General features: G+C 34.0%; 1 protein-coding gene across 1 annotated transcript in view; it reads left to right on the top strand.

The window, feature by feature from the left end:
• Nucleotides 1-14,196, top strand: part of LOC123539626 (uncharacterized) — a 91,422-nt gene that overhangs the window by 36,140 nt on the left and 41,086 nt on the right. Inside the window, exons 6-8 of the mRNA XM_045324303.2 lie at nt 2,893-3,058; nt 3,771-3,799; nt 9,291-9,477. Of these exons, the coding sequence (XP_045180238.2) occupies nt 2,893-3,058; nt 3,771-3,799; nt 9,291-9,477 (382 nt within the window). The remainder of the gene's footprint in view (nt 1-2,892; nt 3,059-3,770; nt 3,800-9,290; nt 9,478-14,196) is intronic.

The raw sequence follows: 14,196 nt of genomic DNA, 5'->3' as shown, positions 1-14,196 counted from the left end.
GTATGCTACCAGTATATGTCACTATTAAATATGACTCGATTTGACAAAACATTGTTAGACGAAAAACCTTCTTTAAATAGATAAACACATTATTTTGCTGCTTAAAAAACTGTAAGCATATTTGCTTGACAAATTCCTAAAACAAAATCCAACTGAATCTCATATGGAAAAAAAATACATACGTAGGACAAATCACTCTACACCTGATGATATTTCAAGACTTTCAATGAAGGGCTATCATCATTATTATTATTATCATTATAGAAGGTTTATACACCTGTCTACTGATTGCTTTTAGCAAGGTGTTGACCTGATATTTGAGAGGTTTTACCTAATATGATAAGAAGTGCATAATTCTTTAGACATTTAAGGTGACATATGCATTAGGCACTAAACGATATATATTTACGACAGATCACACTACAAAACTACAGTAATACGAGGCCTAACTGGAATATCAGGCCGTAGACACATAACATGATACCCCATCTAATTCTATTATACTGATACAGAGCTGACCAGTCCCAGCACATGCTGAGTGCCAAGCGAGGAAGCTACTAGTACCTTCTTTTACGTCTTTGGTATGACGCGGCTCGGGATCGAACCAACAACCTCCTGCACTCGAAGCGAACGCTCTACCACTAGGGTACCGAGGCGGTACTCCTTTAGGTTCTTTCTACGTTGGTCAAACAAAGATAAAATACTGCAAACACATGTGGGAACAAAGGTAGTAGTACTCTTTGCAGCTTAGCAGCTTCATTCATACAAAATAGTAACTTGGAATCATAGAAATTGTTGATAAGTATAAAATAAAACTGTGGCAAAATAGTACCCATGCAACAAAACACAACTGAACTCGAAATCCTAACTTTTATACCTTTGCTCTCGCGAAATAGGTTCATTTTTATAAATGTGATACGATTGTATGACCGATGTTTCCCACGGTATTCAAATTGCAATAAAGTTTAAGCAACAAGCTGTTTTTCCTCGTGCAAAATATTTCACAACTTACTCGTTTTACAAAAGCTTGCTCAAAGAAACTTTCATGATAGAAATCTTCATATCACCAAGAATTTATTACCACATGGTTACCGTTATCAATATCTAAGGAAAGCTTTCAGAAAAGTTTAGTACAGTTCATCAGAACTTAAAACGTACAACACTAACCTAAAAATCTTTTAAAATTTGAACTGACACGCCCGAAATACTACGGAGATGTAGAAATTGTACAAAATTCAGAAATTAAACTTAGTCCTTATTTTAATCAAATATTGTAAAATGGGTTAAAAGTTTATCAAAAGAGGATACGATGAGAAAATCGTGAAGCACAATGCATGTTTAGTGACTGGCCCCTCTACAATTAATCGCTACGCTTTACTATTTGATGGTGTGATGATTAATAAAGCGTAAAACTCCATGATGCTTTTCTCCGTAATTTTAAATACAACGGACGGAGGGAGTAGAATTTTGTCTTGCATTTTTCTTAGACGTGCCCTTAAAATTCAGACTCTTGGCGGTACACGATTGTTTTTTCCCTTATTATAGGGGTGCGTTTATGTGCTCGTGAGTCTAAAGCGGTGCCCTACGGTGAATTTGTATCATTTTTATCTGTTTATCGGTTTGTTGGATATGGTTGTGTGTTTATCTTTGGTACATGAATGTCTGCGCTATTGTGGTTTATGTTGTAGTGTAACTGTGATTAAGGAACGTAGCATTCCCTTTATATATTCATCCTTGTTATACTTTCCTCTTCAACTTCCTCCCCCAACCCCCTATCCTCCCCCTTTTTACCCCTTAACACATCCCCCTCTATCTATATTTGGAATAAATTTGTACGTATGTGTTAGATTTTTGTTGGCGTACTTTGAAAATGAGAGGATCCGAGGCTGTGTTTTGGTGTTCTGTGCTTCCGAGAAATCTACCATTACCTATTATCTTTCATATAAAGTTTATTGGAACAATTATCATAACCATGATAACTGGTTAATACAAAATATTATACTTGTACGATAATAACAATAACGATGAAATATAAAACAACTTTATTACAAAATATAGAAACAAATAAAAAAAAGATGCAGACACGTTTTGATTCAGTCTTTGTATGAGAGGTAATAGAATTTGCACAATCTATACGCCCTCTCGCTCCGTCTTAATAATTCTATCATAATTAAGTCAAATTGTTTGAATTAATTATTCTAGTATTCTATAACAGTAAATTAAATGGAAGCTATGAGTTCAAAGACTCGGCAATAATAAATACTGTGATTTCAAGTATGGATCAACGTTTAAAGCTCTGAGGGCGTGACACGTCTATAGCAACATTCCATAATTTGGTCGTCATGTTTCAGTGATAATAGCACAATACGAATTTGAGTCCTTTGAATTTAAGCAAGACGCAGTGTTAAGCATGAATTGATTTAACTTATGCGTAAGGAAAATTGCAACATAAATAACATGCCCCTAACACTGACTTAAGAGGAAGTTTTAGGATTGCAGTTTATAAGTATTACGAAAAACGCTTACAAAATTCTTTGGAAGCAGATTCCACAGCCAAATGAAATAATAGCAGACTTGGATTACCTGAATCTATTCGTCAGGGTAGTGTTGAGACAATATATTGATGTCCTCCGCCATTCCCCATTTTTTCTCCTCCACACGCCCCCGCCCCCCCCCCCATCCGCCATCCTCTCCCCCCACACACACACACACACAGGCGCGTGCGCGCGCGTACACACACACACACGCACACACACACAACTGGATAAAACGAATATATTTTAAATACATTTTTGAACTTGATAATCAAACATGTGTTGCCTTTGGGATCCGAACGATATGAAAATGTATCGACCGCACTAAGTGGTATTGATTGTAATGTATTAATTCCAGCTGGTGGAGGACTTGTGGAGGAGAGGAAACGTCTGCTTGCCTTAAAGAAAAGACGAACCTCGCCTGCTACCCGTGCCAAACGCAACCACCGACAAAAGAAAAACAATCAAAAAGAAGATATAGAGGATTCATCTGAAGAGTATGTGACCACCGACGACAAAACAGGGTATTAATATGTTTTGACATGTCTACAGCATATGTCTACAGCATATGAAATCAAATCATAGGTGTTATAAGTTTGAAAATGCATCTCGGAAATTGCATATTAAAAGCTACGTAAGTATTTTTATTGATTTCAATGATAAGTCTATATAATTTTAATAGTACCTTCTGAATTATCCCAAAGCTAATCTCTGCCATTAAGGTAGTTCTACACATTGTTAAACCGGAAGTAATGGCGTAACGTCATTTATACGGGACGCGTAGAATTAAGCCTGGATTCGGCATGTGGAATTACTTGATAATGGCTACCAGTATATTTATTACAGCGGCAATGTTACTACCTTTTCAAAGTTGACATATGATGTTAAAGTATCTGACACATTAGATGATTTTAACAAATGTCATGAAATCAGCTTGAAATGCGCGGATCTCTATCATCATTGAAAAATATCAAATCGAAACCTAGCATATTGAGCTATACACTTTTTCACTATAACATATTACTTACGACTGTTATTATTATAATATGTGTGAAGTAACATGTTTCCAAACCAGTCTACCAAAAATCAAGCACACGACTACCCCTTTGTTTGCTCAGATTTCTAAGTATATCCCAAAGTGTTGAAAAATCAGACTTTAATGGTAGAAATATTATTTTGTGTAGAACCTCTTTACATTGAATGTTAATTTAACTAAAGATTTGTTCTTGTTTTCAGTTCTGAAGATTACTCAAGAGGTGTAAACGGTAAGGAATACTTAATGTTTTACATGTACATACAAATGTAAGAAAGAGAAGAGCATTCTAACCGTACGTTTCATATGGAAATCAAAAATAAGAACCACTTATTTACAGATTTCTGTTGGCAACTTAAATTGAAACCTAGCAGAAGAAAAGAGTAAAGATGCTATGGAACTCACAAATATCAGCTAAAATGATTTAGAGTTTCAATTATTGTTTCTAAGAAATATCGGGAAAAAACTGCCTCTACATTTATTTTTAGCTGTCGCGATCAATCCGTAACTAAAATGTTTGAAATGACATTTAGGTTTTTCTGTGTCCGTATGTCACCGCCAGCTTATATTTGCAGTAGGTTACTGTATATTGTTTTGATGTTATTCATTCAGTAAGCTTTTATGCGGCTATTTTCTTTTACGTGGCTGAAGGAAAATAGAGAAACACAAAAGAGTAGCCCCATAAATACCTATATAGAGGAACGTCGTTTGGATGTCCGTCCTAAGTTGTGCCATTCATATCTGTGTGGAATGCGTTTAAGAATCATCAAACATCATAGAACTTTTATTCAGTATGTGAAGTTATGGCGTTTTGATTGGGGTTTTTTTTATTCATTATTATTTCATTCAGTATGGCGAAAGTTAAGACCCTTGGGGAAGCTGAAAAAAAATGTATAAAGCTTTTATCCTTCTTTTAATAAAACAGTCATCTAGAGTAGTGGATCCGTATAGGAATATTGCTCAGCACAGTTGTACATTCGGTCTTCTTTACATTTCACTTAGCAAGACCAGGGTTAAGGACCTTAACTGATGTTAAAGTATGTGGCATAGGTATCTCAAAAAGTATTTTAACTAGAAGTATAAAACATTAAAGGAATGTTGTTAATATAGTTGTACATATATATTTAAAATTATCATTCTGTGTAACCTCCAAGAAAAAAAAATAAATATCTTCAACTGTTTTAACATTTATGAGTTTTCTACTTTATGAAGATGTGTCATTTTATTTGGTTATAGCTGAAAAAAAATTTCTACTCTATATTATTACTCTAACCGTCCTGATTTTATATTTTAGCGTCATGACTGTCTATCGCCTGTAATGAAGGAAATACCCGTCAAGTCCCCATCCTAATTATTTGTTGAAGCCATTTTTCTTTTGATGCTTGTTCATAAGAGTGTATGATAGCAGCTTCGACAATGTTTATTGAAAATAATCCAAAAAGGTGGGCAAGTTGTTCAAATATCAGGAAAAGTATCTCTTCTTCATCTATCATTAAAATTGATGCAAGTGTTATGTAATGTAGATTTGTTTGTTTGTTTGGGATTGAACGCCGTTTTTTAAAACAGTATTTTAGTAATGAAACGGTGGGCAGTAAACCTAACCATGGATTCTGAACCAGAAGAAACCTGTTCTCTATATTAAGTAATTTCCAACTTCCCCACATGAATCAGAGATATAGGACGAATGATTTCAGACATAATATCTTTTATCAAATCGTCACGAAGAACATATGCCCCGTCAATAAAGTCGAATAATTAATTTGAAATCAGTAAAATGTTTGACAGGTAAAATATGTTGATCGTCGCCTAAAACAAAACAGTGATGAAAGGAAAGATTCATATGCTATGCTGCGTAAGGTTTAATGGACAATGTTCTGAAGAAAACAACATGTATTATTAGTGGTATGAATGGTTTAAAAGTGACCAGGAGAATAACACTAACGACACGAGGTAGAGACATTAGAAGAAAATAACGTTTAGTCACGTTTTGAAAATCAAAAACAAAATGCCCCTTGTACGCATCGGTGAATTTCCTCAATACCTCAGGCACATTATATATATACTTTTTTAATTGTTTGCAGCAAGATGAGGAAAGTGATTTCGATGACTGATAATACCGAGTTGTATATTTTTTTTTCAATATAACAACGTCATAATGCCACTTGGCCTTTAAAGTGTAAGTGATGTTGCCATAGAAATGAAAATTAAAAATTTTCATATTCTGAACTCTTTACCTTCAATGTGAGTTTGCATACTTAGCTTTTATGAACAGCATTTGATTTAATTTTATTTTTTGAAATATACATGGAATTACCTCTACTAGATGTTGTAGATAGCAACAGAAATGTTTCTTGTCAATGAGTACTAAACTCTCCTATATATTTTCCTCTTCGGTTATAGTTACATTGACTAAATTTTCACAAAGCTTTTGCTAAAATGAAAACATTAAAACTTAGTTCAATGTGCTTACTCCAAGGAATTGTAAAACGTTATCAATGCTTTTATCAGATCTATATTTCTGTCATCGCTTCAGCAGTAACAAACATGATTTCTTAATTTGAAGAGCTGAATTTGTACTTTTTCCGTTTTTTTCTTAAGAGCTCGATTTGAATTCGAGATGAATTTCTTTCTTTCTTTATCACTTCCCCTTTCATAATATACAAACATAGGTTTCATTTCATAAAAGGTAATATCCGTAATCACGAAATGTATTACTTTCTTCCTTGCACTTTCACATTCAAATTGACACTATTGGTTGAATACCTTATTACAATCTTGTTATTGATATAATGACAACAACAACTTAATGGTGAATAAGTTGCATTCAATAGGGACCATTATATCTAGCTTCAAATGGTTACCAAGGATAGATAAAAGTGCAAACACTTTATCACCTGGTTTAAAATGAAAAACGCGGAAACTCAACAGGCTGCTCCACAAAAATGAAAATATTGCAAGCTCGATTTGATTGAGCCTGTTCATGGATGGTAATGTGTCAGAATATTTTGTATATATGATATATTACTAATTGTAACGAATAAGCACAGATAGTGCTTAACTCATTCTTATTGAGTCTTTGCTATAATGAAAGTTAAATTGCTGTGAATAATAGGATTTGCGTCATTTTTAGACCTTTGGTTAAAGTTAGTACCCGTTGTAAAATACTATATACTAATTTGGATCAATCAGAAACAAGTTCTATGAAAAAGCACCAACAAAGGCTCTGATAAGGTATAAGAAGGTAGATGGATGACAGAAGCTTAAACTTGTGAATACTGCTTTGAATACTGTCCCTAATGGCCTACAGACTAAGCCAACATGCTGTTAACAAATACACAAATTTTCTCCCAGATTTACATTACAATTTTTTTCAGCTACTTCATCATCAAATTTCAGTTGTATGAATATATAACAGTGTCGTAACTAAGTTAGAACATCATGTTTTATAACATATGTTTCAGTGTCATATTAATGAGCGTAAGTACTTGGACTCAGACCCAGGGGTTTTGAATGCTGATCAGACTCGGAATTCCGCCAAGTACTTTCTCGGGGTGACTGAATGAAATTCCGCTAAAGTAATAAACTATAACGGTCGGTACTCCGAGTCAGAATAAGGCAGTACCCGGAGGAATTCCTCGCTATACAAGATTTCCCTCAAAGGGAAAACGAAAAGTGGGTTTTCCACGTGAGCTGAATATGGCATTAGGTTCTATTTTAACATTTATTAGTCCCCTACTAGTTGAAAACCAGTTCCGGGGACATTAGGAAAGCGCTTCTCCGTCATTCCGTCCGTCTGTTCGTCCGTCAGTCCATTCACAATTTCGTGTTCAGTCCATAACTCTGTCATCCATGAAGGATTTTAATATTACTTGGAACAAATGTTCCCAGTACTGCGACGACGTGCCATGCGCAAACCCCGGACCGCTAGCCCAATGGTCAAGGTCACAACATAAAGGGATTTTAATATTACTTGGCACAAATGTTCCCCATGATGAAACAATGTGTCTTGCGCAAAACTCTGACACCTAGCTCAAAGGTCAAGGTAACAACATATTTACAGGGTCACACCTTGAGATCAAAGGTCATAGGATTGTTTTCCTGTCTGGTATGTAACTTTGTTATGCAAAACAGGATTTGAATATCAGTTTGCACAAATATTCCCTGGATGACCCAGGCCCTAGGTCTAATGTCAAGGTCTAATGTCAATGTCACACTTTAAGACCAAAGGTCAGATACAAGAATGATTTTGTCCGGAGTATTTCTTCTCATTGAATGAGGAATTTTGATGTAACTTGGCACCAATGTTCGACAACATAAGACAGATTGTCTTGCGCAAGAACCAGGTCCCTAGGTCTTAGGTCAATGTCATAATTTCAGAAGTCAAAGTTCACATTCAAGAATGACTTTGTCCGGAGCATTTCTTCTTCATGCATGGGGGATTTTAATGTAACTCGGCACAGATGTTCACCACAATGAGGCACCCTTCATTTTAGAATAACGTCCCTTTGTTTCATTATAAGTAGATTATATTGCAACTTTTTTATTACAGGCTGTTGAGAAAAATCGAGACCACTTTTCTGTCGTACAACATGTATGTTACATGCAATTTTAGGTGTATTTCGACCTATCTCTACCTGGTAAAGAGTTTCTTGTGGACAAATATATTATAGATTTTTTAGGATTAATTACCCTTTGTTGTCACTATAAATAACTTTTCTATAATCACCTAAAAAATTCAATATAAAACAACTATGGGTTTTTGTATATGCAAATTTTAATCCACGTGTTTTGCTATAACATATTGTATATATAGTACAATATTGTTTATACATCATTGACAGATATCAGTTCATTAATTAAACTGAAGTAGAGAAAATTAGGTGCCTTCCAGTAGGGGACTTTGTATTGCATGGCAATACTTTATTCACTTCTTTTATACAGTAAGGTGATATATTTGCTTGAGTGGCTTTTCCTTTCCAATGCAGTTCTCTACAACAAGCTGAAATTTTCATGAATGCTTCCAGAAGATATTTTCAATGATTCTATTTTGTAACATATTTACAATTTTGTTACACATAAAATCTGTAAAAAGATCCTTTGGAAGCAAAGAATGCAACCAAGAAGAATAATAGCAGACTCGGTTTGATTGAGTCTGTTCATGAGAGGTAATGAAATGTGCAACACCTCTCACGCCCCCTAGCACCGGCTTAAGCGGTACCCTATTACACATATGCTGAATGGACTCCATGATTCCAAGGGACCAGAAAATATAACACTGAATCCAAGTACGGGGAGACTTTTTACAGCCGCCACACGGCACTTACAGATTGCTGTTGTGATAGTTAATAAAATCTGTAAAAAGATCCTTTGGAAGCAAACTAACACCAGTTACAAATACTTTGTTTAATCATATAACATGAAAAAAGTCGTGTGTAACATATTTCAAAAAATTGCCATGTTATCTTGATTATCTAACGCAAGTGTGAATAGGTTTTAGATTCCTAAGCTATCATTTGAAAAATAATGACCCACCACACATTACACGTTATATTGTGTATACGTTTCAGTTAAGTAAAATGTGTTTCTACCAAAAGTTTAATGCAATATTTAATGCAAAGTTTAATGCAATATATAAATCCAGTACGTCATTATGTCACTCAACCTGCACACCTTTAATGGTATTGCTACTAATTATTGTTCAGCAGTAGCTACATTTTTTTCAGAGTCAGATAAACGTATGGACACCTCTGGTAAAAGGATGCCCCCAGAAGGCGCATGTGTCAAACCAGACACTACACAAGCAACGATCAAACATAATAAAACATTTTCGGAAGAAGGTTTTGTAAAGAAAGACAACGAAGCAAATGAGAGTCATTGCTCTGCTGTAACAATTCTAAACCACGTACCTGAGTAAGTATAAAATACAGAAATGATTTAGTAAAATTGAAGAAAAGGTCCTGGTGTGCAACATAAATCGAAATATATCGAAGGAATATTAATAAGCTAACGCAACTATAAATAAGTTTAAGATTCCTAAACTTTCATTTAAAATATAATGATTTAGTTTAAGGCTAATATCACCACCCTCAACACATACTACGCCTTATATTGAGTATACGTTTCAGCTTAGAATTGTAATATATCTCATTTTATAATGATGTAGTTCCTGGAACAATTACAAGCACATGTTAGTGAAAAAGTTGTCTCTCTAAAGACACCTGCTAGATCAATTTCTAACACAATATTGATATCAGCTTTGCATTTTCTATTACACTATTTTAGTGGAATTTAAATGACCGTCCTAAGACCTTATAGTATAATGACAGTCATCTAGCGCCGATTTTCTGTCGGGAAAACAAACTGTTTTATATTCCTAAAGGGGGTGCCTCGGTTAGGTATCTGCGCAAAATGTTGTTTTTTTTTTCTTTATATTTTTTGAAAATATACCTACATGTATAAAGTTGCATTCGCAAGTATTACTGTTATCAGTTTTGACATACTTTTATACAAATTCACATATTAAGTGGGTGGGGTAGTTTGACATGTAACCAGCCAGGAACACAATCCCCACCACTTTTTAGAAATTGTTTAAACTTTTTACCTGGAACTTTCGTGATAAAATAACTATGCAATAAACATTTGCACAACATGTTGCGTTTTAAATTGTCCTGAAAACTTTTTTCAACACAGAGCCACGAAGTGGCCTTATCAAATTTATTGATTTTCAATGAACAAACTTCATCAAAAATTTAAAACTTTTTTTATTAGTTGAGATATTCAGGTGTTATTTTCAGCAGATATTATAAGCTAAATAAACATTAAAATGACCATATATCAGGACACTCTGATTAATATTGGAAGAGTGGTACACTCTCAAACTATGAAAAGTGGGTGGGGTAAATGAACATGCGAAGCTAAACATTCAAAGCAACACTAATTGGAATAAGAATTTTGCAGTTTAAAAAATAGCCTATGATTATCTACTACTATCTTAATTATGCCCCAATGAGTTGTTGGGGCATATAGATTTGGTCTTTTTAGTGCATCCGTGCGTCTGAGCGTCCGTCCGTCGCCCAAAGTTCTTGGCGTACCTAGCTCAAAAATTATTTGATATAAATTGATGACAAATTGCATGAGTCTTTATGGTGTCCTGTTCTTACGTACCTTCTATTTTTGTCTGGCTCCGCCCCTTATTTACAGAGTTATGGCCCCCGACATTGTCAAAAACAAATTTTCACATTGTGACATGCCTAGCTCGGAAAGTATTTGATATAGAGTGATGAAAACGTGTATGAATCTTAACCATGATATGAACTTGTGCACCCTTTATTTTTGAATGATCTTTACACCCTTTTACTAGACTTTTGGCCCCTGAAATAGTCAAAAATGCTTATTTTCACGTTGTGATGTGGATAGTGCAAAAAGTATTTGATATAACTTAATGAAACCTTGCACGAATCATTATAATGATATGAACTCCTAAGTACGCCCCCTATTTCTAGAGTTATGACTCCTTAAATAGTAACAAATGCACATTTTACCTTGTTGTGCGCCTGTCTCAGAAAGTATTTCATATACATTGATGAAACCATGCATGAGTCTTTATCATAATATGAACTTGTGCAACTCCTATTTGTCGTCTGACTCTGTCCCCTATTTCCAGAGTTTTGGCCCCTGAAGTGGTTCAAAATGCACATTTTCACCTATTAGTCTGCCAATATCTGAGGAAAATGTGACTTCTGATGGCATTTTTTGTTAATGCTTGGATATTATTATGAAAGTGTTCCTTAGGATCAAACATGAAATTTAAAAAGGGGCTGTCGCCTTCTAGGGTTCCACCTTACAGTATAATGGTGTCAAAGGTCAAATGAGTGCATTTACGAAAAATCTACACCGTTGCGCACTCGTTTTGTTTTCATAGAGACATCTACATTGGTTTAAATATTGTTTTTCAACGCCTTTTAGTATTTTTGTAAATAAAACTGATGATAATATTAAAATATTTTTTATTTCTTATATATATATATATATATATAACTTGTATCCTAGCGGATCTCACGTATGGGAAAGTCAACTGTTCTGAATATATTTATATCCCTTAATGCAGATTATCTCTTTATATATATTCAATGTATCCTCGAGATCCAGTTAACTTTCAGAGAGAGAAAATATAGCTTCTCTGGTCCCAATCAGTTAAAAAGACTTAAATGTCACTGCTGATTTGTGAGACATGAAACAGAGATTTGAGTATATATATGCAAATGTTGAACCAGTACGAATGTGTAGTACAATTCGGGCTCGTATATAAAGCAGCATCGAAACTAATCTTATTGGGTTAGTGGACTTGCTGTGGCATGTGCGTGTTCGTTTGTACTGCTAGGCGCTTTGTCGTAATTGGTCTGGTATATTGTGGTGGTGATTTAGTTCGTATAAATTCTTATATTATACAGAATAATATATATCTGGAAAAAGTGGCATACGATGGCAAAGTGTGTTATACTTGACATATTTGCCAATCTATGTACTTGGATCAACTGCAAAAATATTTTTGGTATTGTCGTGTCCAACTTTTAATGTAATTTTAAGGTTACAGACATGTCAAGGTCAAAAATGAACTTTTGAAATTGACTTCTAATGTACTACAGGAATCAAAATGGTGCGTTTATTAATAATATACTCAACAACTTTTCGTGTTTTTTTTTTCTTTTATCGCCAAATTTTACACAATGTTTAATAATTATTTTATTATAATAAAACATGAAAACGATCATAGCCTGAAATATATTCATTTAACCGTAAGGGTAACAATAAGGTAACGCTTAAATGTTGCATAGTTAGTAAATTCATCACAGCAGAAATTCAAAGTACCATATTCTGAATGTTCAACTATGTTTAGTTGAAATGGAACATCCATCAATATTTTCAATATGAACATGTTAATTTTATATCAGGTATTGGACGTCATTAATGACACCAATTAATGAGAAAATTGTATAATACTGCAGATGGTAGTACTTGCCACATAGAGACCAGCACCAAGCTGCATCCATTCTGTGACATTTAAATTTTAGGTTACGCTATTTGAACTGTCCCAGCTCAATGAATGTACCCACAGTTGATATCGCTGTTATGTTTATCTAATTGAACTGCTCATTAAGCAATGTGTCCAATTTTCATTCAAATCTATCAAACTTTGGCAGAGATAAAAACAAAAGTGAGGTAGCAATAAAATTTGAATTTAAGCTTTGAATTGACTACCAAAAGATTATTTTCATATTGTACACCTTTTAATAATTGTGTGCGAAAGAGAAAATATGATTTGTTTTGAGCACGGAGACTACAACGAAAATGAATAACATATAAATATATAAAAATTCTCACATAAACAGTTAAAATCACTTTACTGGCATGTATACAACCTGATATTTTAGCTCAATAAGGAGAGTGCAGATCTAAGGATCGCGGTGTGGTGAGTTCGATCCCCGGGAGAGGTGTATGTTCTCCATGATGATTTGATAATAAACATTGTCAGAAGTAATTTCGTCCTCCGCTTCTGAATCATTTGGATTTAAATCAAAGTTACTTTTGGAAAAAAAGGCTAATACTTGTAGAGACTCCAGAAACACTGATTAAGTTAATTGACCGCCGTTACATAACTGAAATACTGTTGAAAGTAACATTTACATATATGAAATGCTTCTCCAGCTCCAAAAGAAATTATTTCAATACTGGTGATGTCATTATATTATATAGATTTATGTTAACTTGCCAACGATCGCGAGGTGATGGTTAAATAGGACCATTTTAGAGGAATAACTGAAACATTGGTAACATTATAGGTGTACACAGTACATGTACGGTAATAAACAAAACAGAACAGATCTGTAGGAATTCAACTAAGTACTCTATACACCATGTCTTTGATTTGCTGTAATTTCTTTTCTTTTTTCTACTATCGGTCAGACATTTATCATCATATTTTATGTATTTGTAATTAAGCAGAACATTTCAAGAATATCACCGAAGCTCTTAATGCGATACTTGCATTATCTTATTTGGTTTCAGACAGGATGTCCTAGATTACATTGTGAAAAGAAAGCTAGTATCTTGGAACTGAAACATTAGTCATTCAGATGTTTTACGAACTAAAATGTAAAATTAAGATATGAAAACATCAGAAAGGTTGCTTTAGATTTTTTATAATAGTAATATTAAGTCACATTCAGTAACTAAGAGATAAACAATGTGTAAAAATGACTTCATACATGAGGAGAAGAGCATGAAGAAGAGATTCGAAATCCGAAACGATGGATTTATAATAAACAAATAGTGTCGATTGAATATGTCAGACTAAGACATCTATAGCTTGTGAAGTGGGAATATTATTCCATCATATGGGGTTTAATCATTTTTATACAAGGGTAAGACGTTATTTTTATATAAGGATAGTTCATTATAGCATTCCGCACTGAATTTAATTAACAATATATCTAATTTTACACATTTAAAACTAAAATAGCATTAGCTTATATTTGTTTCATTTTATAACATAAGATTCCTTCGTGATACATTGGTACGTTTGCTCTACCCGGTCCTATCACCAGCCAAATACTCGGAAATCTAAAGGCG

Source organism: Mercenaria mercenaria, chromosome 16 (assembly GCF_021730395.1).
Source record: "Mercenaria mercenaria strain notata chromosome 16, MADL_Memer_1, whole genome shotgun sequence".
In the NCBI taxonomy this organism is placed as follows: domain Eukaryota; kingdom Metazoa; phylum Mollusca; class Bivalvia; order Venerida; family Veneridae; genus Mercenaria; species Mercenaria mercenaria.
This window is presented reverse-complemented; position numbering and strand designations above follow the sequence as displayed.